Below are 27,702 nucleotides of genomic sequence, written 5' to 3' on the forward strand. Positions count from 1 at the left end.
AGCTGCTATAGATGCACTTGTGGTCAGTATCCACCACTTAACAAGAGCATTTAAAAAGATAACTTCCTAAGGCACAATAGGGTTATTGCTTCCAGTTACATGCACCTCTACTTTTACAGTCCAAGATTTTCAGTGCTCGTGTAGTTGCACACCATGTTACACCATGTATATTTACTTCACAGCCTCTGAAATGGAAGCTACAAATACCAGTTTTCTGTTGAAATAAAAACCCCAAACCCAAACAAATCCAGCTTTTTTCTGTTAAAAATTCTGAAAACTGAGGAGAGAATAAGAAGGGTATTCACCTTGTTCTCTGCTTAAGACTCCTTGCGTTGGGCCTATAAACCCACTCTCATTGACACCTGTGGATCTATGATGCTACTTTTAGAAGCTCCAGCTAGAAAGTAGGTTTTCACATAAAGGAGCAAATGTTCTCCCCTGACACCTTTGCAGCCAAAGTCCATTAGAATGCTGAGACAGACTCTCTATTGCCAACAAAGTTTGTCAATTTAGCAAGCAAGGCAAAGCTGTATTTTACAGAAGCCCAATACTGCACTAGTAGAAAGAGCCTAGAGATGTTAAAAAAAGATGTAGCAGGTTAGATGTTTTCAACTGAGATAAACACATATTATCGCCAAAGTACAGGCAGTATATTGTCCTGGGGAATGCCTTCTAAAGAAGGGTGTATAGTTCTAGTCCTCTGTCCAAAGAAGCACAATTTAAACTGAAATGATGAGTCCCTAATCTGGACAGGAGCAAAACAGCTCGGAAAAGAAGGTCAAAGGGAAGAGTATAACTGCTCTCTCAGGAGCAAAAAGAGCTACAGACTCCAGGGGTCAAAAAAGCACAAAAGTAGCTACATAGGACACTAAAGCATGAGCTTCAGGCAATGGTCCATAATGGGTATTTAGTAAAGAACTTTAAAGGCAGGGCAATATGGTATTTTCCTTGGGACACCCTTCCTCAAAGGACCCATAACTTAGGACTTCCTGAAACGCAGACAGTATCACTGTGTTTATTGGATCTTTCTTCCTCAATTTGTCAAGTTTTCTTCTGAATCCATTTATAGCTGTGGTCTGCATAGCATCCTGTGGCAATGATTACACAGTCCAGCTCTGCCTTGCATGTTGGAGTCTGGCTGGGCACTGCACAGCATGCTTACTTGAGGGAGCAAAGATTTGAATCAAATGAGTCATATCTCTAAAATTCCCTTTAGTAATCCCCAACCCAAGATATTTTTAGTTCTTTGGCAATGAGTTGTCTCAAAGATTACCTGAGTGTACACAGGTGTTCTCGGTGTTCTCACACTGGCAACTAACCATTAATGGGAGAACATTGTTAGGAAACTAAGTGCAACTCCATTTTCAGAGTTACACAATCTTTTTACATTCAGGGATGAACACATATAAAATGACTAGCAGACCATATATATTTTAAGAGAAGGCAGTATTTCTAAATATGATTTTACTATATATACACTTTGAAAATTGTAATGTATATGATAATATTAAATACATCTTAAAGAAATACTAAATATCAAACAATGAATCTCTTTGACTTATTTTACTTCTATCAGAATAAAAAACAATCCTTAAGTCCAGGATAATAGTACTCCTACTTTTTTTTTAGCTTCACTTAGAATATCAGACCAAATAAATGCTCTGTGACCTAGCTTCCTCAACAAAGAGGGTGGGAATGAAGCAGTTTCTCTCAACAAAAACATTGTCCAGATAAGGGAATGCACTTACTTTGGGTAAAGTGCCTAACAGATGGCTGATGGCAGGTGCTATCAATGCACAATGATTATTTTCTTATGTTTCTGGACTTCTTCCTCTGCAAAGGACGATACTTGTCATTCTTCTTTTTAGTAGTAAATGCAGCTGGAAGCTAAAGCACCTGTGACTCTAACTGACTGACTTGGTAGTGTTTATGCAAGTAAGCAGCAAGAAACACTAAATCAGAGCATAAACAAATCTTAGGCTATGTGTGTAGATGAAAACCTAACATATACTAAAATTTGTATACTTTAAATTAGTATTCAGTTGGTAAAGATCCCAATTTTATTTTCCAGTTTAATTTTCAAGTAGTTTCAGTTCTAATTTCATAACTGCAGATTGCACAGGGAAAAAATACTGAAATGGTGATTTTTGCCAAATTTAGAAACCATCTGCTTTGAAGTTCTGTTTGGCTAAGCAAATTATAGGACTCACAGACCAGCTATGTAGCTAAACACACACAAGGTACTGTTTCTGCAGTGCAGGAGAAAAATGTCTTTAGTTGAGCTGTTTTGCATGGCATGTCCAATTTATGCCTTCTCAATTCTCTCTGGCACCTGTGCTGGTGGGAGGGTAAGAATCACATCAGGGTGCTCCGCAAAGGTTAATGCAGACAATAACCGGGCAGCACTTGATGTGTAAGCAATCAGGACTACCATTTCCCTTGCATCTAAAAGGTCAACAAAAGAGAACCTAATTCACTTCTTTTACACAAGCCCAAGGGCAGGTACATGACAGAAAAGATGGCAAGTTCGTTGTCAGTTCTACAGCTCCACAGGAAAAATAACAGACAGATACCAGCACTGCAGTTGACGTAATGTAAAAAACAGAGCAGGGAGCAGAGGCTTTATCGGGGCTTTTCTTTGGTAATATCCTGCTTATTTTTACCTCACTGAATAGAACAATTTATGTAGATTTAAGAGGTAGTGTGTAATCTAATTATCACAGGTTACTTTTTTACATTCTATGATACACAAAGAGCTGATGTTAAACTCAAGTTCCTGCAATAAAAATCCCTTTAAATTAATCCAACTATCAAATGTTGTTACTGTGATTAATAAGTAGCAAATAGCAAGTCAAAATTAGATAGAATTATAGCATCATTCCCATTATATAGACCTCTTATGCCACCCTACTTTACTAGAAGCATCATTTGTCTCTCTGTTCAGCTTCCAATTATCCAAATGTACTTGTGTCACAAATGGCTCTTACAATGGGGCGTGTCTGACATTCACTCACATGGCTGTCAAATAATGCACTGTAAATATCTCATAGATCTTACCCATCTACAGGGAACAAGAAATTCACAAAGGCTGACTTTATCTTGAGGTGAAAGATTTACGAGAGATTTCAGGGCCTTGTGGGGCAACTGGTGAGGGAATCAGGAGCTTAACTTGTGTTCTCCTCCATCCTTATGAATCTCCCTCCAACAGCAATGAATGTGGGAATATAGAGGAAGACCCAACAGGTCAATTCATGTCTCCACGACTGGTGTTGTCAAGAGGGCTTGAGGTTCTGTTATCATGACATGGTATATGAGGCACCAGAGCTACAAGCAAATAATGGGATGAATTTGTCTCAGAGGGGGAAAAGGATTGGCAGGGCTCATTGATAGGGCTTTAAACTAGATTTGAAGGGGGAAGGGGCTAATAATTTCATGCTTGCCTGTAACAAAAAGTGGGGCAGCACAGCAGGGGCAGAGGGATGGAGTCCTAGTAAGGGCTCTCAACTTGTTGCCCTGAGGCAAGCCAGGGAGGATGCACCAAGACACCCCAAAGGAATCAAGGGGGATTTGCCTAAGAGGTTGACAGGGCCAGCCCAGCTGAAGTGCAGCTATGTGAATGCACACAGCTTGGGCAACAAACAGGGTGAATTAAGGGCCAGTGTGCTCCTGGAAAGCTACGACATAGTGGCTATCACTGGAACTTGGTGGGATAACTCCCATGAGTGGAATGTAGGGATAGATGGGTTCAGTAACTAAGCTCTTTAGGAAGGACAGACAGGGTAGGAGGGGAGGAGGTGTTGCTCTCTACATCAGTGACCAACTGGAATCAATGGAGCTCCACCTGGGGAAGGGTAACAAACTGATCAAGTGCATATGAGTTAAGATTAAACGGAAGAAGGGAGAAGGTGATGTTACAGTAGAGGTCTGCTGCAATCCACCTGACCAGCAGAACCAAGCAGCTGTGGCCCTCCATAGGCAGATAGAAGAGGCTTTGTGTTCACAGGCCCTGGTCCTCACGGGTGATTTCAATCACCCTGACATCTGCTGGAAGGACAACACAGCAAGGCAGCAGCAATCCAGGATGTTCCTGGTCTGCATAGATGATAACTTCCTCCTCCAAATGGAAGAGAAACCAACAAGAAAAGGTGCTATTCTGGGCCTTGTTCTCACCAACAGGGAAGGGCTGGTGACCATCATGATGCTCAGGGACAACCTTGGCTGCCGTGATGACAAAGGGCTTGAATTTAAGATCCTCAGGACATCTAGAAAGATGTATTCCAAGCTTACAACCCTGAACTTCAGGTGTGCAGAATAATTGCTTCAGGGCTGTGCTGGCCAAAGTACTGTGGGATAAATCCCTAGAGGGAAGGGGGGTCCAGGACAGCTGGTTAGTATTCAAGGATCACCTTCTGCATGTCCAGGAGCAAAGTATACTGACAAAGAGGAAGGCAGGAAAGAATGCTAGGAGATGTGCCTGGATGAACAAGGAGCTCCTGGACACCCTGTCACACAAAAGGAAACTCTACAAGGAATGGAAGAAAGGATATCTGAAATGGGGGGCTTATAAGGAAGCTGTCAGAGCATCAAGGGGCTTGGTTAAGGAAGCTAAAGCTCAGTTAGAACTAAATCTAGCCAGGGAGATCAGCAAAAATTCCTACAGGTATGTTAACATCAAAGGGAAGACTAGGGAAGGTGTGGCCCCCCTCATGAAGGAAACAGAACTAGTGACAAGGGATATTGAGAAGGCTGAGGTTCTCAGTGACTTCTTTACCTTCTTTACACTGGCAAGGGACAGTGACAAGTGGAGTCCCCCGAGGGTCAGTACTGGACCAGTCCTGTTTAACATCTTTGTCAATGACATGGACAGTGGCATTGAGTGCACCCTCAGCAAGTTTGCTGGTGACACCAAACTGTGTGGTGTGCCTGGAGGGAAGGGATGCCATCCAGAGGGACCTTGACAGGCTGGAGAGGTGGGACCATACCAGCCTCATGAAGTTCAACAAGACCAAGTGCAAGGTCCTGCATCTGGGTCAAGGCAATCCCAAGCTGGGCAGTGAGTGGCTTGAGAGCAGCCCTGAGGAAAAGGACTCGGGAGTGCTGGTGGATGAGAAGCTCAACATGAGCCATCAGGGTACACTCACAGCCCAGAAAGCCAACTGTATTCTTGGCTGCATCAATAGAAATGTGGCCAGCAGGTCAAGGGAAGTGATTCTCCCCCTCTACTCTGCTGTCCTGAGACCCCACCTGGAGCACTGCATCCAGTTCTGGAGCCCCTTTTATAGGAGGGACATGGATGTGCTGTAGTGTATCCAGAGAAGGGCCATGAGGATGATCAGAGGGCTGGAGCACCTCTCCTATGAAGAGAGACTGAGAGAGTTGGGGTTATTCAGTCTGGAGAGGAGAAGGCTCCAAGGAGACCTTATTGTAACCTTCCAGTATCTGAAGGGCCCTACAAGAAAGCTGGAGAGGGACTTTTTAGGATGTCAGGTAGTGATAGAACTTGGGGGAATAAATTCAAACAAGAGGAGGGTAGATTTAGATTGGATGTTAGAAAGAAGTGCTTCACCATGAGGGAGGTGAAACACTGGAACAGGTTGCCCAGAGAGGGGGTGGAAGCCCCATCCCTGGAAGTTTTTAAGGCCAGGCTGGAGAGGGCTCTGAGCAACCTGATATAGTGGGAGGTGTCCCTGCCCATGGCTGTGGGGTTAGAACGAGATGATCCCTTCCAACCCTGAAAATTCTATGATTCGATCACTCCAAAGGGCATTGTAAAGTTGAGAATAAAGGCAAGAACCATGACAAGCAACAGCGGAATGAAGAGAAATGCCATCTCTTCCCCATCCAAAGCCATCCCTCTACAGTGCATTTCCCCCATATGCATGCTAAGATCTCTCCTATTAATCTACTTTCCCAGGTGTGCTTGTATTCAACCCCTCAAAGAAGAAGATTGGTGCTCAGAGCTTTGATACCAATGATAAAGTTCACCAGTTATTCAGGTTACAGCTCTTTGCTTACCTCAGCATACAATATTGGCTTTGTATACTCATAATATTACAGTTTGAATTCATATTTGATACATTGTAATTTTTCCTACAGGCTCCATCCTTGCTGAAGAAGAAGATGTTTACAACAGTATATAATGATAAACATATAAAGCCATCATCAATCATTCATCAGCTAGAATTACCATTTGCATCCATTTATCTAATCACAGTCTGCAGTAACTGCTGTACTTAAGCAGTTCAAAGCACTTTAAAGATGGAAATGTTGAGGATAACTACTACATAATTACCTTCACATTTTGTAGCTCTCTGCTAACTCATATTTCTGTCCCTTTTCAGGTTTAATGTGTATTAAATAAAGAGGAATTATTGTTTACATACACCCCCCACTCACCTACACAGTCACTTGTATTGACTGTGACAGTGCAGGTGAGAAATGGCAGAGAAGTCTCATAAACTCCATTTAACATGCAACTTCAGCTATTTCAGACACTCAGCCTCCTAGTCTATCTTTGCCGCTACTTCAAATCCATTGAATTTCACATTTAACTATTAAAAAAAACCCTTCTCTTTCCACCCTCCTTCTCATCTGCAAGATCATATACCAGAAAATAATTTTTTTATCTGCCCTAGCCGATAGAATTAATTTTCAACCCTCCCCTTCCAGTTTCTCTTTTTCAACCCCACTAGTTTGAAGATGACAAACAGTAAGTCCTGAGCTCGTAGTAGCCTAAGGATCAGGTAACTTCCAACATTCAGAAGCTAGACAAAAGAGGACAGACAACAGTTTGTTCTGCAGTGACTACAATAACTAATTTTGCTATATTACATACATATAATGGATTATTGAGAACTGAAGCAGTGACATTTGTGTGTTCTTTCACATTTTCTGTCTTTTCTAAAAAATAGCATAATATCCAGCTTTCTGCACCAAAATTAACATTTCTCTGAAGAGCACTCCAAAGATTTTGGGGATTAAATCCATCTTTCCCTGCAATGCCAATACAGTCATTACAACCAGTGACCCACACAAACACACAGCAGCCACTTAGGTTTTGCTACAGCATGTGTTTAGCTAACATCAGAGGACACTCTCCCCTTCTTCCCCAGATTTAAACTGACTCTTAACAGAGAGCATAGCTGACAGGGTGCTTTACTGTCCCTAATGTTCACAATATGATCCTAGATGGATTTTCCTGGTTCCTTTCCTACATTTTCTGCCTTTGTGTCCTTGTCAGACAGCTGTAGTTGGTCAAGTACTCGCTAGGAAAGTTAGGTGCAGTTGCAGCATTTCTAGAAATAGCTGTATTTAAAAACCAAACCAAACCAAACCAAAAAACAACCACAAAAAATAAACAAACACAAAAAATCCCAACAATTTAGACTTTCAAGTTAATAATGGGAGTGCTGATGAGGCCTGGTGAGCAGACATTGCAGATTACATCTGTAGTGGGTGGGCACACAAACCAATTCCTGTTTGTGTATCCTTCATGACAGAATCAACTTCCCAAAGAGCAGCAGCTGACAGAGCTGAGATGAACTGCAGCCCTGCACTTCAGCATGTACTCAGCCAAACTCCAGGGCTCCAACTCTCATCCTCATCCTCCAGTTCTGCAGGCACCTGCTAAAATCTTCTAATAAGCTTTCTAGATATGAATGTCAATTGTGCTGAAAAAAAACCAACAAAAGAAAGGAACAAATTGACAAAAATGAAATGGAGGCTGCACAACCTACTCTGTAGATGGCACTGTATGTTAAACATTGATTTTCTTCTCTTTCAACAGCACAATTTCTGAGGATAATAACACAGATGCATCCTCTAGCACACACAGAATATGCATTTATTTGAAATCAGGAATCATCCTGAGGTATTAACTTTCAACTGTAACTCCAGAAGACATCTCCCAGTTGCAATTAATTGTATTTTTTGCTGTGGTATGTGACTACCAGGCAGGACAGGCTGCACTGTACAGAACCAGGGTAGCAGAGAGTCCCTGCCCCAAAGAGTTAACAAGATAAACAATAGGATAAGAGAGACTGTACCATAATGAGAGCTAATGATGTGCTCCATCCTAACGGCTGGATCCTTAGCCTAGTATGCTACCCACTGAGTCAGCAAGTAATGCTGTGCCATCATTTTCTGGGTTTGTTCATGGTTGGTTTTTAAAGACTGTCTTAATTCATAATAACTTCTGATGGATTTGTTGAAAACTGCATCAGAGGAAGCAGATGACAAGAGGAAGCAGCAGAGAAATTCAGGAAACATGGGTGCAAAAACAAGACTGACAAACATTTATGAAATTGTTACCCCAGGAAGGTAGAGAACAGCATAAACTGTAAAAAGTGGATTTCACAACAGTGAATAAAATTCTTCTGAACTTATTTCAGCTGCAACACTAAATTAATTTTGGAGGCATTAAATGGAACATGATCCAAACCAAAGATTCACTTACAACAATATTTACTTCAGGTATTTGGGATATAAAAATAATTACCATCAGGAGAACCCCCAAAATCCAAGACAAGTCTTAAATGCCCCAGGTCTGTTCCAGAACTATACCAGCATAAACACACAGGGTAACAAAAGGCAGCAGCAAAGAGAAAGTGGCACACACAGGCTCTGAACCAACCTTCCCGCTGCGTATTACAAATGCACAATATAAATCTCTAACTAAGCTCACAACAGAAAGCTGTCTGTCAGAGTATTGCCAGTGTTTGTTGATTTGCATTTGCCAAAAAAACAGTCTGCAGGCTTTTGGAATGTTACAAGGTAAACACAGCAACCCGTCATATTTTACAATAGAAAGGAATGATATTTAATTATTCTAGTACAACTAAGATTTGTATTGATATTCATATTTCATACATTCCAGCACATGACATGATGTGGAAAATCTTTTCTCTTCCCTAGTGAGTGCCTTGCATTGGCTGCATACATTGGTTTTAATGTGGATTGAAAATCTTGCTTTACACATAGCACAAAAACCACCAAAGTGTGACACTTTTTAGCACCAATAAAAAAACAAAAAGTAATTCAAATCCATTGTGGTTGATTCAGACTATCCAGAGCATTTTGATCTCTTGCTGCTGTTCAGACATGTATCACCTTCTAATGCTTTTGGCTATTTTAATGAAAACTTTAAGATTGTTTTAAACATCCTGGTAGGTATCCAGAACATTTTTTCCAGAATCTTCATATGAAAAATTTTTGTATGCATGAATGTAAAAGCTGTACAGGTATAAAACTACATATGTTGAACTACAGGTAAAGAAACAAGATGTGAGAAATATTTGAAAGTCATTTGTGTTACCCTGTCCTCATACTTTGCCCAGATATTCAACAGTAAAATCAGAAAGAATTAATGTCAATTACTACAGCCAAGCAGCAATACATAAAAAATATGAAGAGCTAGAAAAGAGAGCTTTAGAGCATTGCAGAGTGAGAAGTGAGATTTGAATAGGAAACAGCACTGATAGCTAACCCCAGAGACTAAGACTGAAGTCACTGCCACCTTATTTTGTACACAGAAAAGCCATTTTGGATATTTTTGAAGGTTCTATCTCCCACTGCAGAGTTTGACTTGTAGTAAGGACTTCCATACTGTTTAACTTTACCCACTGAATAATCGCTTTATATTTCACATAAATGATCACACCTATGAAAACACACAGATACCTAAATCTTCTGATGAATCAGAGGCTTAACTAACCCAAGTTTAATGAAGGAAAGAACAAAGGAACTTCCAGATTAACATATAAATATTAAAGTCAACATGCAATTCTACCATTAGTTCCACAAACTCAGAATTAAGCTCTAATGTTTAATAAAACAATAACTATTAAATATAAACTGGATATACACACCACAGGATGGCAAGGTGTGTTTACAAAGGTTTTTCAATGGTTACTTGAGGACACATTTTAAAAAGATACTTCATTTCTGTGTACTAAAGCTATTTATAAATGGTACAGGTCAACTCAAGCTCATCTTGTTAAAACCTCTTAAGTCATATCATGAAATGTTTCCATGCCAGACATACTTGATCCAGCTTCCATGTGTTTTGGATAACATTTTTAAAATAAAAGCTATTCGGTCTGTTAAAGAACAAAGGAATGAAATAGATAGGAATAAGGCAAGGAATAACTGACTGGCAGGAGACAAGTGACTAATTTATTGGGATGAAAACTAAAATTTGAGGTGTGAAATGAATGCAAAACTGACCATGCTTCAGCTTCAGCTGTCTAAGCGCAACAGACTTATCTACAATATCAAATCACATAGTTATTATTAAATGATTACTAGAAATAGAATATCCCTTAAAACTAGAATGCTAATGTTTAAGATATCACCATCCAATTTCAAAATACAAGAAGGAAATACCCTGAGGAATACTGACTTGTTGACACCAGAGCTTTTAATTCTGCATTGAGGTTTTAAATGCATAATCCAGATTCATTATATCTAAGTTCTATACAATAGTGTTTTGCCTTCTTTAAAAATACATTTTTCTTGTATCAATTCTTCATAAAATAGAAAAAAAAACCCCGGATATTTCTGTTTATAAATTATTTTTTCCCACAGTTTGTTTTTATGAGCAGAACAAACCCTATCTTTCTCTCCAACTCCTCTGCTTTAAATCAAGAAAAAAACTCCTGATGAGTGTTCACACAGCTGATTAGAAAACTGTCTTAAAAGCAGCATCATTAAGTGGCATGCCAATCAACAGTGATACAGTGGTATTGCTGGTGCCTGTGTAAATTACAGAGTTATGCCCTACACTTGGGAAACCTAAATGTACAGTTGTGGGATTTCTTATTGGCAATTAGATTATAAATGCTGTGTTCGAATGCTTAACAGCATGAGAATGTATTTATCACATACTGTATCTACAGAATACAGAAAGGAAAAAAATTCTAATTGCAGTAGGCTCTCTGAAGAAGCTGCTATGCAGGACCTCCCAATACTGCAAAATTGCAAAAGCTTGTATAAGTGGTTTTAGGTTTTTCACGGGTGATGCATCACTATTTATTTCAATGTACCATTTGTTTGATGACATGTATCACCACCCACTTATAATATACTAAAATGTTTGGACTTGTCTGAAAGATTTCACTGGTTTTACCAATATTTTCTTATTAAATTTGAGAAAAAGATTCAAAATGTAGATAGCACAGGAAATTCAGATACCACCTACTGAACTAGACTTGTACTGATACAGTGTGATTCCCTTCATGCAGTTATCTATTAATAGCACATGGAACCCACATTCACTTGGATATAGTACACATGGAAGATGACTCTTAAGAAATGCTAAGGCTGTAAAGTCATGGACTCGAGAGCAATGGGATGCCAGAATTAAATTTTGCCTGTGAAATTTAATTCAGGTTCTTTAGCTTTCATCCTTTAATTATATAGTCACATAAACCAAGCAGGCCAGATTTGTTTCAGTGAACAGCAATCTCATAACAGACACACTTTAAGTCCTGATTCATCATAGTGCCTTATGCCTTATTGACTGCATAGATTTTGACATCGTTGAATGCGTGCATATTGAATTCCTCATGGGTTTCTGTATGCTGCTTATTACAACAGAAATTATAATGCCATTGCACCTGTTAAACTGTTATAGAGCAAAGGCACAAACACAGTACTATCAAAACTGAGCAACCTAAGGATGATACCACTGCTTTCATTTTGCAGTATTCTGTGCAGAGGTCAGAATGGCAGCAGTACCATGGCAGCTCACCATGGCTGAGCTCTCAAGAAATGTCAGGGTGCTGAGAGCTCAGCTCAAGTGCTAAGAGAAAGGAATGGCTAACTTGCAAGAGTAAAAACTAAACAGAAACCATTGCCTGAACTACAAGACATTAGAAATTCTAGAAGTATTACTTCTCACCTTACTCCTTCCATGTGTCTCAGTTTCTGCAGTGGGAGAGGCTGAAGTTGTACACATAATGCACCTTCATCTATGGCTCCAGATTCTTCCCCAGAGAATACATCTGGTACACTGAATGATGGTGGTATCCTGAATTTATAAGAATGACTACGTCAAGAAACACTACTTAATTTTAGTTCTCTGTTTCTGGTTTTCCCTTATTTCAGAGCCTCAAATTGGTAGCTGTGAGAGGGCAAGTAAAGAGTTTCCCTCCTTGTTTTCAAATCAAACGTCTGATGCTATTTTTTGCTGTTGAAACAATTCCCAGGATGATCCTGTGGATAGGCCTGCATCACTTGGACTTATCACTTTAAAGACAGTAGAAGTAAGTTATTATACCTGGACAGCAGTGGAAAATGAGAGAGCAAGCAGCAGAAAAATAACAAGACTGAATTTTTTTTGTCCCCAAACAGTGCTTTAAAAGGGAAGCTATTAACTGTTTACTTAAAACACCCCGTTCTCATTTTCTCAATCTGTGTGTGTATATATATACGTATCTTTCCACCTTTTGATGTTATCTGCCCTCTCTTCTCTCCAAAACATATTTCTAATCTCAAATGCAATTTCCTCCCATCCCAGTTTTGCCACTCTACCTCCCTTTTTTCTTATCCTTCCTGCTGTTGCCCTGACTCTCCCATGTGTATTTATTGCAGTAATTTGTATTTTCCAACTCACCTGAAAATAACAGATTTGCTTAGCGGCTTGTAATTGGTATCTATGTTTAAAATTAATAGTTCCAGAGCACACCCACTACAGTCAGTTGTTAACAGCTCATTAATTGCGTAACAGGGTTCTATAATCAACTTACATTCAAAATAGAACTTTTTAGAAGCACACAACAGAAGTCAGTGACAATAACTGCCAGACTATTGTCCTCTCCAGAACTTCATTAACAGTAAGGAAAAATCCACCTCTTCCTTTCCATAAATATCTACAGGCAGAAACTGGAAGAGAGCAGAGCCCCCTCAGATTAAATGTGCACAGTGTTTACAAAGCCTGCTGCAAATGAGGAACTGAGTCACCGAAAAGAGGTAACAGCCAGAAATGTTTGCCATTAAGGTACAGAAAGAGATCACTTCAGAGGACATAATTTCCCTCAGTGACATGTTTTTTGGGAAATCAATCACTCACACCAGTGTGTAGTAAAAAATTAAACAGAACTCACAGGTCCATAAAGAAATTAGAAGGGAGGAGTCAACTCTTAAAAGTAATGCCTATCTACTTGAACAGTCCCTCAAAATCTAAATAATACACTTGTTCATTTACTGAGTTACCACGGACAAACACATCCCATTTTTTAACTCTGGGAGACTCTAGCCAGACATGATTGATTTGTGTTTCTGCTGGTCCTTGCCCTTTTGTAGTTCTGCAGAGACGCTGTGAACTGGTAATAACTCACCGCGTGCCCCAGAGAGTTTTCTTGGTTTTGAAAACCTCTCGGTAGTATGACATTTACATTTGTTAAGCTTGATTCCAGACATTTAAATATGAAAACAATTGAGGTATATTTGCAAGGGCTATGACAAACAAGCATTTGTACTCTGGCCAATTTTTCACTGACTTCCATTCAAGCACACCATTATGTTTCAGCTTCGCCTCTGCCATTGTCTGAATGAGATTATTTCCCAGTATCCACAGGGGCAGGTTGTCTGACGAGAATGCTTTTAGGGTTAACTGTCTTTAGCATAAACTTTCTTGGACAAATTCTGTCCCTGCACTCACCAAAGAAAATTCAGATGAAATCCACAGAATTACTTTAGACCACTACCAATCTAAATGGTAGCTTTCTGCAGATCTCCATCTTCCCTAGACAGGTACTTCATCATTACAACCCTTATCCTCCAGATGCAGCAGGTTGCTTGATTTTCATGTGACTTTAATATTCTCTCCAGTCTACTTCCCCAGAAATGTGAGGATTATTTGCACCAAAGCTGGGCTGAAGCAGAGCATCTCCAAGTTATGTTTCCCTTACCAGAGGGAGAGACTTGAAGTAGCATAGGGGATATAATAAAATGAACAGCATTTTGCTCTCTTGACAACTCGCTCACTTTTACATTGAAACTGAAATTTCCATATTGGAAACAGATGATTTCTAAGGTGCCTGCCAGTCCTAGCCACTATATGATACTATGAAGTTTCCACAGTTGCAATGTGCCGTGGCAATGTAGCTAGACATAAATGTCTCCAGTTTACTTCAGGATGGTATTACTTAGGTTGTGTATCCTCTCTGCGTATCCTCTCCTCTCTGTGCTGGAGAAGTGACTCAGATTTTTTAATTCTACCCCTTCCTGGCAATTACTGCCTATGACTGGTGTTTGGAAGGGTCATATAAACACACCCTATGTCCCATTAGAGACATCTGTCCAGCTGGGCTAAACCTACAGCTGGAAGTGCTTTGAGCTAGTTCAGAATGAAGATACTCACATGAATCTTAGGATAATTGGAGTCCTAAAGCAGTAATGTTGCCTCAACGGTGTGATCTGGAAGAGCATATCTGTTTATCACCTTAAAAGGGCTATTCCAAAAAAACAATGACAGGACATACTACCTTGCTAAAGACCTGGTACCACATCTACACTCACTCACACCCAGTTCCAAATATTTACATAAATATGTGGAAGTGAACTGAACATGTGACCTCAAATCCCCATGTCAAGCCCCTTCACAAAATTTGACTGAGTTGTCAAGTTGCTGTTCAGGAAAAAATGCAAATACAGTTTTAGAGGCCCAGCACAACTGAGCTCTATGTTCATCACTCCTTTAATGTACACCAAATGGTCTTTTTGGTTCAAAATATTTTATGCAATGCTAAGCAATGCCCTCGTTGTTGCTTTCAGTGACTCGCAGTAAACCAGTGGGATGCCAGGCTGCCACCATCAGAACATCTACTTTATTGGAAAAGTATTTCAGCAGACCTTGCCTTGTAATAAGTGATGTGACCCTGGAGGGCAGACAGCAGCACTTCTGTGGTCAACTAGCTCACAAAAGGTGAAAACCAACCAAAGCTTTGAGAGCAGCAGCACCACTTTTCTCACCCTGTCCTATCCAGGGTCTTAGAGATATAATGAATAGGAGAAAAAAATACATCACTGAAACTCTGAAGGTAGATTCCAGTTGATGAACTGGGAATCTTCTACCAGTGAGGAACATGAGAAGGGAGAAGAGGAAAGCAAAGGAAAGGGGAATCCAACTGTGAAACTCTTTACTCTGAATACAGAGCTACTCCTGGGAGTGCTGCTTAGTTTTCCTCAGCCAGAGTGAACTAGGACAGCAAAATGCACTATATAAACTACATCAGTTCTGAAACAGGTTACAGAGTGCTTAACCAAATAGCTTAACTAGGACACAGATAGCTGTCAGTCTTAATTTACAGCCTTTCCCAGAACAGCTCCTCACCCTCTGACTTTATTTTATGGAGTTGCTAATTTTCTTTCATCATTAAGACTCTAAATTCTCCTAAAACATAAAATTTCATTGCTTCTGTAAACTTTTTGTACCATTCACAACACATCAACAAAACTCCAGTGAAGTAAGATAGTAAAAAATACAGTACAGGCATTCCAATTTTACTCACACTGCAAACAACATCAAAAACATTTTGAGATCCAGTTTGTCTGCCTGTGAAGTTAGTAGTCAGTGGATGCTCTGTTGCTACAGTTTGAGAAAGGTGTCATTTCTGTTGTATTGCCATTGCCTTTTGAAGTAAAGTGGCAGTGGCATTCTTTTGAATGGTATTGTTTTACTGCCTAAAGAAGCAAATTTGCATGAAAATTATCTGGAAAGTACAATCTCATACACACACAGTTGATATACAAATGCCAGCATTTTCAGCACAAGTATGACATTCAGAACACCAAAGGCCATTGGGATGAAGAGTAAACTAGTTGGCAAGATTGTTTTCAACAGGAATTTTCCAGAAAAAGAACCATTTCACAGAAAAACTACCATTACTCTCCATCCTCTTTTTTGATGAGCAGTGCAGTTGATTTCTAGCTTCATACTTATTTACTTATTTTCATGAAAACACCACTGAAGATCTAATGAAGAATGTTGGGTAATTCTGGTGTTATTGGAGTTTTTGTTATTTATTATTAGACATGAGAGCTGTTATCAGAAAGCAATCAGGTGAGTCAGATCAAATAAAGCATTATTGGATTCTTGTGGATTCTGTGTACCACAGATTTTAATAGAGAAAGGATATGTATACCTTTGGGAGTAGAAAGAGTATGTTTATAATATGTTTTGAATATGTGCTACACAATACACAAGCACATACAATAGCAAGTATGGAAAAATGTATTTTCTACAATCACTTTTTCACTTTGTTCTCCAAGTTCTTTCACCCATAAGATGAGAACTAAAATAAATTAAAGTCCTTTTTGTGCCAAGTGCTAGCAAGTAACTAAGATAAGTATGCATAAAAGCATGCAGGCAAGTTACATCCTTACACAGACACACAAAAAATACTTCTGACATATTAAAAATATAATTAAGACATCATTGTTTCCCTGCTGGCAGACAAATTTCAGATTTATGAGATTCAGCCATTGAAATGAGACCTTTGGTAGCCTAATCTCAACCCCTGTACAATTTTTGTCTTAGGTATTTATCCCTGTCTTTTTCTATTCACAAAGTATGAAGTCTCATGACAGCACCTGTAGACTAGATACAGATAATATTTGACTGTCCCTTGAAGGTTTTACAAATTTTAATCAGCAGAGTAATCTAGATATGCTCAGACAGAAATCACAGAAATCAGTGTTAAATATTAAAAGCCTTGATGCAAAGCCATATTTTTCTTGTACTGCAATGCTATATGAATTTTGAGTTGCTGAAAATTATTGTTTGCAAAAAATAAGGGCTCCTCTCTCACGTAATGCATCATGTTTGACTGTTCAGACAGAATTGAAATTCTGTAATTAGTTTACTGTCTGAATATGTAAAACAAATATTTTAAGGACTCAAAAATCACTTTTTTAAAAATCAAACTTCTTAGGTGATATTCAATTAATCATAGAATCATAGAACGCTCAGGCTGGAAAAGACCTTCCAGCCTGAGCCCAGCCTTGTCCAAACCCTATCACCCTATTCCCAATGACCCACCACTAATCCATGTCCCCAAGCACTACATCCAGGTGATTTTTAAACACATTCAGGGATGGAGACTCAACCATCTCCCTGGGGAGCCTGTTCCAGTGCTTAACAACCTTTTCTGTAAAGAAGTTTCTCCTGATATCCAACCTAAATCTCCCCTGGTGCAACTTGAAGCCATTTCCCATTGCCCTGTCAGCTGTCACCAGTGAGAAGAGACCAGCCGCAGTCTCACTACAACTTCCTTTCAGGTATTTGTAAAGAGTGATAAGGTCTCCCCTCACCCTCCTTTTCCCCAGACTAAACAGCCCCAACACCAAAGCCTTCACCAGCTTTGTTGCCCTCCTTTGAATTGCTCCAAGCCCTCTATGTCCTTTTTGTATTGAGGTGCCCAAAACTGAACACAGTCCTTGGGGTGGGGCCTTTGGGCCCTGCCATCCAGCCAATGTTTCACTCAGCAGAGTACATGCCCATCCAAGCCATGGGCAGCCATCTTTTCCATGAGGATGTTTTGGGGGACAGTGTCAAAGGCTTTACTAAAGTCCAGGTAGACTACATCAGCAGCCTTTCCCTCATCCACTAAGCAGATCACCTTGGCACAGAATGAGATCAGGTTTGTCAGGCAGGATCTGCCTTCCATGAACCCATGGTGACTGGGCCTGATTGTCTGGCTGACCTTTAACTGATCTATGATAGCTCTTGAGATTATCCATTCCACAATCTTCCTTGGTACCAAGGTGAGACTGACAGGTCTGTAGTTAGTAGGATCCTCTTTCTGGCCTTTCTTGAAGATGGATGTCTCATTTGCCAGTTTCCAGTCCAATGGGACATCCCTGGTTAGCCAGGACTTCTGAAATATGATGGAGACTGGGCTTGGCAATCACATCTGCCAACTCTCTTACTACTTTAGGGTGTAAACCATACAGCCTCATGAACTTGTGAGTGTCTAGCAGGTCCATAACCATTTCTTTATGGGTTACATAGGGCCTAATCTGCTCTCCATCTCTGTCTTATATCCTAAGGGACTGCGTGCCCAGGGAACAGCTAGTCCTGCTATTAAAGACTGATGCAAATGAAGTATTAAGTACCTCAGCCTTTTCTTGATCCTTGGTCACTGTGTTTCACTCTGTATCTAATGAAGGATGTAGATTCTCCCTAACGCTACTCTTGTTGATATATTTATAGAAACATTTATGTGTTATTTTTCACCACAGTGGCCAAGTTTAATTCCAGTTGGGCCTTGGACCTTCTAATTTTCCCTCTACACATCTTCACTGTATCTTTGTAATCCTCATAAGTTGCCTGTTGTCTCTTCCAAAGACTGTAAACTTCCTTTTGTTTCTGAGTTCCAGCCAAAGGATTATTTCTCTGTTCAGCCAGGCCAGTCTCCTTCCTCATTGACTTCCACAACTTGGCGGTGGTCAGCTCCTGCACCTCTAAAAAAATCTTCTTGCAGTATGCCCAGCCTTCCTGGGCTCCTACGTCCTCCAGAACTGCCTCCCAAGGGACTCTCTCAACCATGTTCTGGAAAAGATCAAAGTCTGTTCTCCTGAAGTCCAAGCTGGCAGTTCTAGAGGTTCAAAAACATCATCATACCACAAACTGGAGAAAAAGTCCTTTTTTTTTTGTTTGCTTAAAAAAATTCATTTCTTTCCTGATTTACATATGATTTACACCTCACCCTGAAGGGTAGGACATTTACAGAGAAATGAGTAGTCCCTGAAGCTTCAGCACTTTAACTTGTCAACTGTAGGTATCAGCACAAATGGAGATATTTGACTTTTTTTCAAATAAAGAGAACACCCATTTTAAAAGGATGAAAGTATCACTAGCCAGACAGCTCTTCACCTGGCAAGTCCCTCAGGTCCTGAAATTAATACCATATCTATATCTTTTGTTATTAGTGAGCTACAATGCCTACCACTTCCTCAACTACATATTCTCAAATCCTCAGTGGAACAAGACACACCCTTAACTAGCACACCTTCTGCTTCTGGCACAGTGAGTCAACCTCAGATTCATTATTACCCAACAAATGCACTGCACTGTGAGAATCACATGACCTTTTTACATGGGATGGCTCTAAAGTCTGGCCATGTAAATCAGACTACAAGACCAGAGCAGTCTCAATTATTGCTTTGCAGCAGACTCAACTGCTTTCCTTCCCTTAAGTTTTAATAAGTCTTTATCTAAAATATCCTGTTATTTTCCTGAGTAATTGCATCCTGAATGACTCAGTGTGGGAGGACAGGGCAGGAGGATGAAGATTGTTTCAATTTTGCTTAAGAAAAGAAATTTTGCTCCTTTCTTCACAGATAATTGTCCCTGCTCTAGTTCAAATGCACCTTTTCCCACTTTAAAATAAGAAAAAGACCTATTTTTTCAGAGTTGACAAACAGATAATATACAGGAAGGAGTTCAGGGAAGTGAGGTAGCTTTAATAATCTGTATCACATTATTATTTGTCTGTTGTAACTTTATGGCTTATAACCAGGAGTTCAGGCACTGGCAGCTTCTCCTCCCTGGAGGGCAATGTATCAAGATGGTAATGTATCATGACCTCAACAAATGTTCTATTTAAACACCACAATAACTCCCAAATGGAAAACACATTTCTGCCTGTGATATCTCAGGTTTAAATATATTTATCTTATTTTTTTTCTTCCTTGTTTTTTGTTTTGTTTTTGTTTGGTTCGTTGGCTTTTTTAATAATTTCTAGAAAAAAATGGCTTGGCAGAGATTCAGTGCCTTCAAACACAGAATGTCCTTCAGCACTGGTGAGGCTGGTGCAAATATGCAGTTAGGGTAACATCAAATGCATTATCTCAGAGACACCTGACTTACTGAGGTTCCACTTGAGGCCTGTCGTGGTCACACTCTCACACGTGTTTCCGATGGGGATGAGGCCACACCAGGAGCCTTCCAGTCCTGTATCCACACGCAGCTTGTGCTTGCCCTGAAAGACAGAAGGGTCTCTGGAGTTAGTGCTTGCCAGGGACCTAAATGGCATTTACCAACAGACCTTGTGAATAAAACAGAGAGTATTTAGATGGAGGCATGTCCAGAAGGTGCTCCAAAGGCTCAGGAATATTTAGCTGCAGGAATTCAGACTACTGATGCTTACAGATTACTCTGTAATGTACTCTGTACATGCATCTAGTTTCCAGAGCCCAGAGCTTTCAAAAAGTTAGTTGCTGGGCTTTTCTAAGCAGAACCTGGCTTTACTAATTTTTCCCTAGTATTTTTTTTGAAGAAGCACTTCTGTTAAAGCTAGGGTCTTTATTCTTGTGAAATGAAGGCGTCCTGACTCATTCATTCATTTTCTTCCTCATCTAAACAGCTGTGTTTCACTTCCTAAACAATGCTAGCCAAAGCACCACTGCAATTCCTTCATTATTTTAACAACATTGCTAAAATGTCTTGTACTTCTCAGGCATTCTTCCCAGAAGGAAGAATGCAGGCAAAAACTTCACCAGTGCTAGAGAAATTAACCAGAATATTTAGAATAATACACTTAATCTAAGTATGAACAACCAAGTGAAATTATAACACATTTTTTGTGCATCTAAGTTAATCTTTTAACTATCAAGTTCATGGGATGCAGGAGAAGTAGTTACTAATGATGACGGAATTGTAACTAAGCTTGTACTACTTAGAGACCCTGTATGAACATGTTGCCAAGTTGCATATGAACAGTTGCATGGAAGAGTAGATACTTCTACAAAATGCAAAAAAACACCCAAATGTGAGAGTTCTGGCATGATTGCTGTTCTAAGAAACTAATAAAGTGTTTGTGAAAAGTAACTACAAGAAAACAGCAAATGAAACCAGTGATAAGTTCAGTAAACAAATCATCCTCTTGTCTCCTCTGCAAAGGTGATCTATTCTTTCAATAACACATGGGCTTCATCTGGGGCAGAATTCAGAATCTTTGAAACAGACACTGCTTTGGAGCTTTACTTTATACACTTGTGGATACACTGGCAGGTTAAACCCTTGAGAATGTCTTTTACACACAAATTCTTCATCATTATAGAAGTCAGATATGCCTATTTATTAACCTACCAAAATAAAATAAAAAAAACCCCAAACTCTGTAACCTGATATGCATTCAGTGAGTACTTCCTTATGCAAGAAACCAAGGTTTATAGCAAATGAAAAAAAAAAAAAAAAAAAAAAAGAACAGTAGAATCATAAAACTCAGGTAAGTGGCTGAAGCAGAAAATAAACTTTCTCACAAGTTTTGTTTTGGGAAAGTATTTAATCTTTTTCTTGTGTCCTGTCCTCTTATTCCAAATGCCCGTGTAAATAGAAAGCCACTACTTAGAAAGTGAAAACTGAAGGCAAAGTATCTTGTTGCTGAGATGTTGATGTCTGAGGCATTTGACAGGTTCTCCTGTTAATGCCAAATGCATTATGAAGAAAAGACTTCAATACATGTCATGCTCTCAGTAAACAAATGAACCTTGGAAAAGCTGTCAATTAGGGAGTATCAGATTGCATAGCTTAAGCCCCTTTGATTGTTTACAGAGCATCAAGAAAACCAATCCACTATCATCTATCTTCTCAGGGTGTCCAGCTTCATGTGGTGATGATCCATGGTTGTGAATGCTTGCCTAGGAAATTCAGGGCTGTAACAAATTCAAGCTTGATAGCCTTTTAGCTACACAATATGCCATGCTACTTCTCTCTTGCAGTACAAAGGGAGGAGGAAAGGGAGAGGAGAGGTACAAGTACAAGCTTTCTCATTATGTGACTGCAGATATTGTCTATAATGAAGCTGATGCTGAAGGAGAGAACAAAGGGGTGGACTTGAGGAGAGAAGCAAACTCACTACATGTCCCAATTAGTAAAGAAATATGAAAAAGAGAAGAAAAAGCAAGCATCCTTACAGAGAACCTGATTAAGTCTTGTATTCTTAAATACTGTGTCTATCTACTGTTAGGTTTGCTCTTCCTATTTTATGACATTCTGGCAAATCTTTCAAAGAGGAATTCAATTCAATAGAAATTTATGCAGAAAGCTGTCCTTCTGTGCTCATGAAATAAAATTTTAAAACAAAAGATTCCATTACCTCACCAATATCCAGGATTTTATCAGGAGTCTTTCAATGTCTGATACTTTTCTAAAATCCCAGTTCACACATAAAAGTGGTTATGTGAGAATCTTGACTTTCTTCTTTAAAAGGACATTTTCTAGCCCTCAACTGTTATGAGAAATTTCAAACTAGGAGCCCAAAGGGATAAATCCAAGGCAGCAGGTAAATACAAACTAATTATTTTCTAAAAAAACCTCTGAACTGCCTAGCCAAACTCATGGCTTAGGGACTGGTTCACTGATACTACACAAGACAGTTTTAAGGACTTTTCTTTGAACTCTGGGGACACTCAGAACAGAAAAGGGAAATGATCATTGGGAAAAACTAACAAGCAAAAAGCCCCAAATGATCCACTCTTTTTTGTCAAAAAAGATTAGTCAGCCAATGCATTTGTAGAGCAAGGCCTTAAATTCAAAGCCACGAGGTAAATCACATGCTCAAACTTTTCTTCAAATTTTCGAGCACAGATCTTTCAACCAATCAAGATGGAACTGGTATTTGAAGGAAGAAGGAAGGATCAGAACTTGTACTTTGCAAATACAAGTAATAATTTGTTCTATTTGAGTCCCTGTGATTAAAGGAACAATTATATACTGAGACTTAAAGTATGGAACTCTTTTCAGTTTCTGCAGAACTCAAACTTCTGAAATTAGGACTAAAAGGAAATCAAAGTTTGACTAAATAAATCCCTGCTTCTAAAGTTTTTTTTTCCTCTGAAGGAGGTAATTCAAATATTTTCACATTTAACTTAAGAAACAAATATTACCATGTTTGAATGATACTGGTAGTAGGATAATGGCAAATAATACAGCTTCATTGATTTTTATCTTATTAAGTCAGTTTTGAAAAACATTGATCAATCTTCAGCATTGATTTTTTTCTCCTTCATTTTGTCCCTGATGCTGGGAAACAAGATCAGTTTCTAAGTTGAGCAATAACAAGAAAATGTCAGAAGATATTTTTAAGAATGCTTCATCCATATAGGTTAAACTTTTCCTTTTGATTCTAATGTGTTATAAGAAAGCGTTTAAGCAGTAGTGGTTAAATCTACACATGCTACAACACTGGTTTTGCTTAGGAAAGACCTAAAGGCATGGCTGTACTCTGTCACATCTCTTAACTCAAACAGAAGTCTGATTGCTAGAAAATAATACACCTAACCCTATTCAAGTTTGTAAGAAGCTAAAATCCTTACAAAAAATTGCAAGCTGAAAATTACAGAAATGGTATCAAGATAAAATCTGATAGTTTCTGTGTGTTCTCAGATACCCAAAAGATACTTCATAAAAGTACAGAAAGAATTACTTCTCCAAGTACTTTGAAGACCAAAGTGAATAAATAAAATGCAATAAATACATACTTTAAAATAGATATAAGAGACAAAATGTTATGAAAGAGAGAGAGAATGGCGACTAATCTTCATTACTGCATTCTGAAGGGAAAGGAGGGAAACCTGGAACCTGGCAGGTTGAAACTGGATGCAGAAGACAAGCATGAATTAAGCTTTAAAAATCAAATGAATACAGACACAATAAACAGATCTTGGAAACTGATGAAAGGATAGAACATGTGAAAGGTAACCAGGAAGGACAAGGAATGAGTTACAGGATTTATAAGACAAAGAACCCTTATTTTAATTTTCAGGATGCCCTGATAATTTGTCCATCATAAATAAAATTACTGAGTAACAACTCCTAGAAATTGCTGATTTTCTAAACAGTGTACTTTCACCTGTACTTTCTGTGAGATCTGGGAATACAGATAAACAAGTTTTCTTGAGGTCTGGCCATCTGCTCTGATACTTCCTACACTAGATGTACCTTGTTTTCCGTAATTAAAAAAAAAACCCAACTTTTTATACCAACTTTATTTCAATAATTACTCCATAGATGGCACCACACACTTGAAAACATCAACAGCAGCAAAAAAAGAATAATACTACTAATAATACAGATGTCATAGTGTTATGCAGGGAAAAGGCAAAAGCCACAGCCTGTTCTAGCACATAATCATTTTGGTGAAGAAAATGGTACACAGATAAAAGACTTGTGGAGTGGGTGGAAATCAACACTATCACCAAAGACAGCAGCATAGAGGAGGAGGAGGAAAGAAAGAATGAAACTAAGCTGAGAATATTTATGCTAAAATAAAATATCATGATCTGCAATAAAGTAAAAACAAAGTTCCAGAATTTCTACTAATTATTTGTTGTCCAAGAGCTTGACTTGGAAAAAAAAAAAAAAAAAAAGCTTTAAAGCTTTTAGGCTGAGGCTGACATTCCGAGTATGATAAAAACAGATATTTTTTTCTAAAAGGATGTATTTAAGAATAGCTATTTTGTTATAAACCTAAAATACCATCGATTTCCTCTTCAAACAAATTTACATAATGCCAAGTTGATACCACATGAATGCTATTCACAGAATGTTATTTGAGCGAACCAGGCTTTTTCTTGCCGTTGAAAATTATGAAGTTTCCACAACTCTAGTGAAAAGCTTCAAGCTCTTGTATATCTTACCAATGACTCCTTAATCATTATGGAAAAGAAACTAACAAATACATTGTTCTTCAGTATTTAAAATGTTGGACCCTTACTGATCCTTACTATCAAATGTTAGTAGTGCTTCTGTACTGAAATAGATGGTCTTCGGTATTTCAATTACTTGCAAGACAGAGCCACCCAAGCCTACCCTTCAAAAGGAGCACTTCATAAAATGACAACTCTTAGAGAAGAAAATCCTAGGCAGTAGAGAGAGGATAAATTATAATCATTATTAGACAAAATCAATGAACACATCTTCTTCAAACTAATTTATGACAAGGGTATAGAAAGATATTCCTGTGGAGGTAAATAGCACTAAAACAAAAATGCTTACTGTACCCTGAGTTTATATGTTCAAGTGGTTGCTACTGTATATCTAATGCACAAATTATTAAAAAAATGAACATGATGGCAGAGTTTCACACATTTGCACACGTTTCTTTCTATACACTTAGTAAAATCCTCTTGAGAGTACACTTCTCATGTAGTATTGATGACATGTAGCACTGGATGACACGCACAGTAGGTGCATCCCTTGTTTGCCCACCACCTGTTGTAGAATGAGCAAGTAAAACAACTCTCTGTCTTCTACAGTCAAGCCTATCTGACTGTCAAGAAAACAGCAACTGTAGGTGCAAAAATTGAACAACTGTATTTCCCTCTGGAGTTAAAAGTACCAGCAGTATAGACACTGCTTTCATGTACACAAAATGAAGTGATGAAAACACATCAAGCAAATACAAAACTTACATTAAAAGGGAGTTTGGGTAGATATATATTTCATAGATATATATTAAAGATCAAAAAATGCTGTAAGTAGTAATTCTTGTTCTCTGAATACTTCCCTACAGAAAAACTCAATCTTTTGAAACTTCCCACTTGCAAACAGAATTCCACAACTTCTTCAGTCTACCATAAATCAATGCAAAACATGCCACAAATACAGTGTGACCCTACAATAATCAATAACTGGCTGGTTCTTCTCTACATTCAAGAACACCTTATGCTGTCCTGGTGTGACATTTTATCCTTCAGTTTGTGCATTTGATACTCTATAGTCAGCAGGCCCATCATTATAGGTTTAATTTGCATTTTTAGTGATGCATTAAAAAAATCAGAACCATTTTCTTTAAATCATTTATGATACTACAGAGAGTAATAGATTTCAGATAAGAGAGAAAAGTAGACAAGCTGCTGAAGATTTCATACTGCCTGTATAATTATTATACAATGATGCAGTTCAATTGTCCATCTATAGGGTTCTTTGCTAAGGGCACTAATATTCCATAGTTTCTAAGTGATGAAAATTGCAGCATAATTTCATAATACATTTAGTGTCACTGCTCATTCTTTTTTCTGCATTTCTACAGCGGAAGAGTCCAGAGGATCTCTTCTACCTAGGCTACATTCTCTTATTTTCCTTGGTATTGCAGAAATATTTGAGCTGACTTAATTCAAAAGACGAGATATTGTTCACCTAACTTGTGGAAAAAAATTATTTCCTCTGTGTAACACTGACTCAGTCAATATGGCTGGAGGGCACTTTTATGCTATGTAAGAATATATGAATTTTTAATGTGAATATATAGCTCTTGTTTCTTTTTGGTTTGTTCTTTGAAAGTGCTTACAGTCTCTTACTACACAAGAAGCATGGTTACCTTAATGCATATCAGTGTTCACTAGCTTTTTAACAATATTTTATGTATTTTTTCCTCTGATCTGGTTGTTCTCTAGGCTTCTTCTTTCCTTTCTCTGTTACAGCTTATATGTCTTCCCTTTAGCACAGCTCTTCACAGTCCATCCTGTGATAGAGCCTATCACATCATATTTAGTGGAAAGAGATTAACTGACCAATTTTTCCTTTCATCAAGCCCATCTGAATCTTGGCTGACTATTGTAGCAGGTGCCTTTGAGAATTCCCCCAAGATTCAAAGTTGTTTATCTGTTCTCGGAAGTCTTCCCAGACATACTGGCAAATCCCTGTACCTCTCCTATTCCAAAATCTCACTTGGAACTGTTCTCTATTACATAAGTAAGAAGAATGATCAACAAGCTGATGGTCAACATCTTACAGTTTCTCGTGCTCTTCAATCTACATCCATGTGCTGCCCTTGTTTTTTTTGTGTGTCACAAGATGCAGCAAATCATGAGCCCCCAGATTCTCTTATATACCACCCTCCTTTCAGAAGAACTGGCTTTATACTGGGGACCTTCATGATAGGATTGAGGGCTTCATAAATGCCTGGTCTCTCAGCACAAACAAGCTGATGGACAGAATTCTTCGCATTAAACACAGGAATCTCACAAATGCTACTTTCTTCTTTTCATTCCTGTCTGTCAATGTGACAGACTTATAAATAAGAAAGAGGCTTCAAGTAGTAAAGAATGAACTTCAGAGACAGTTTTCAGCACCCTTTCTTGATCTCTGTTAGAGGAAGGAATAATTTGTTGTTACTATAAAGATATTAATTGACCTAGGATAAGAAACCATATCTATTTTCAGAAGACAGGGAAATAGTTTCTGCTTTAAAATAGCAGGCTTTGAAGAAGTGCTATGTCCCAGATCCTGTGCTAGCAATGACTGATGGCTTCTCTGTGAACTGTGAAATTCATAGACCTCCTTTCTCAGATCAAGATAAAAAATAATTAAAGAAACTTGAATGAAAGAAAACTTCAAACATTTATTTCTTATCCTTATTTTTCCATCTTCTCTCCATTACATTGTATAGATAAGTAGTCAGTTGGAGATTACAGTCCACACAAAAATGCATTCTTTTCTTGGAGCACGTTGTAGGGAAACAGGGTAGAATACTACCCCAAGCTCTATTTTCCTTCTTTATGAATCACTCTCAGAGCGGCGTGTGAAGATTATGTGCAACAGTCTTTTTGGATATACAACAGCTATAATGGATATAGCTTCAGTATACTTGCACTTCATTGGGACCTGCACCCATGTCATCAGTGTCATCAGTGACAGATTTGGTCATCAAATAAAGAGTAACATTCACAATCACCCCAAAATAATTCAAAGTA

At 38.7% G+C, this 27,702-nt stretch overlaps 1 protein-coding gene across 2 annotated transcripts in view; it reads right to left on the reverse strand.

Annotated features, from left to right (window-relative positions):
- Window positions 1–27,702, reverse strand: part of TPK1 (thiamin pyrophosphokinase 1) — a 299,665-nt gene that overhangs the window by 47,048 nt on the left and 224,915 nt on the right. For both annotated transcript variants that reach the window (XM_071736206.1, XM_071736207.1), the window contains one exon: window positions 19,874–19,985. In XM_071736206.1, the coding sequence (XP_071592307.1) occupies window positions 19,874–19,985 (112 nt within the window). The remainder of the gene's footprint in view (window positions 1–19,873; window positions 19,986–27,702) is intronic.

The sequence above is a fragment of the Heliangelus exortis genome, chromosome 2, assembly GCF_036169615.1.
Source record: "Heliangelus exortis chromosome 2, bHelExo1.hap1, whole genome shotgun sequence".
NCBI classification, from domain to species: Eukaryota; Metazoa; Chordata; class Aves; order Apodiformes; family Trochilidae; genus Heliangelus; species Heliangelus exortis.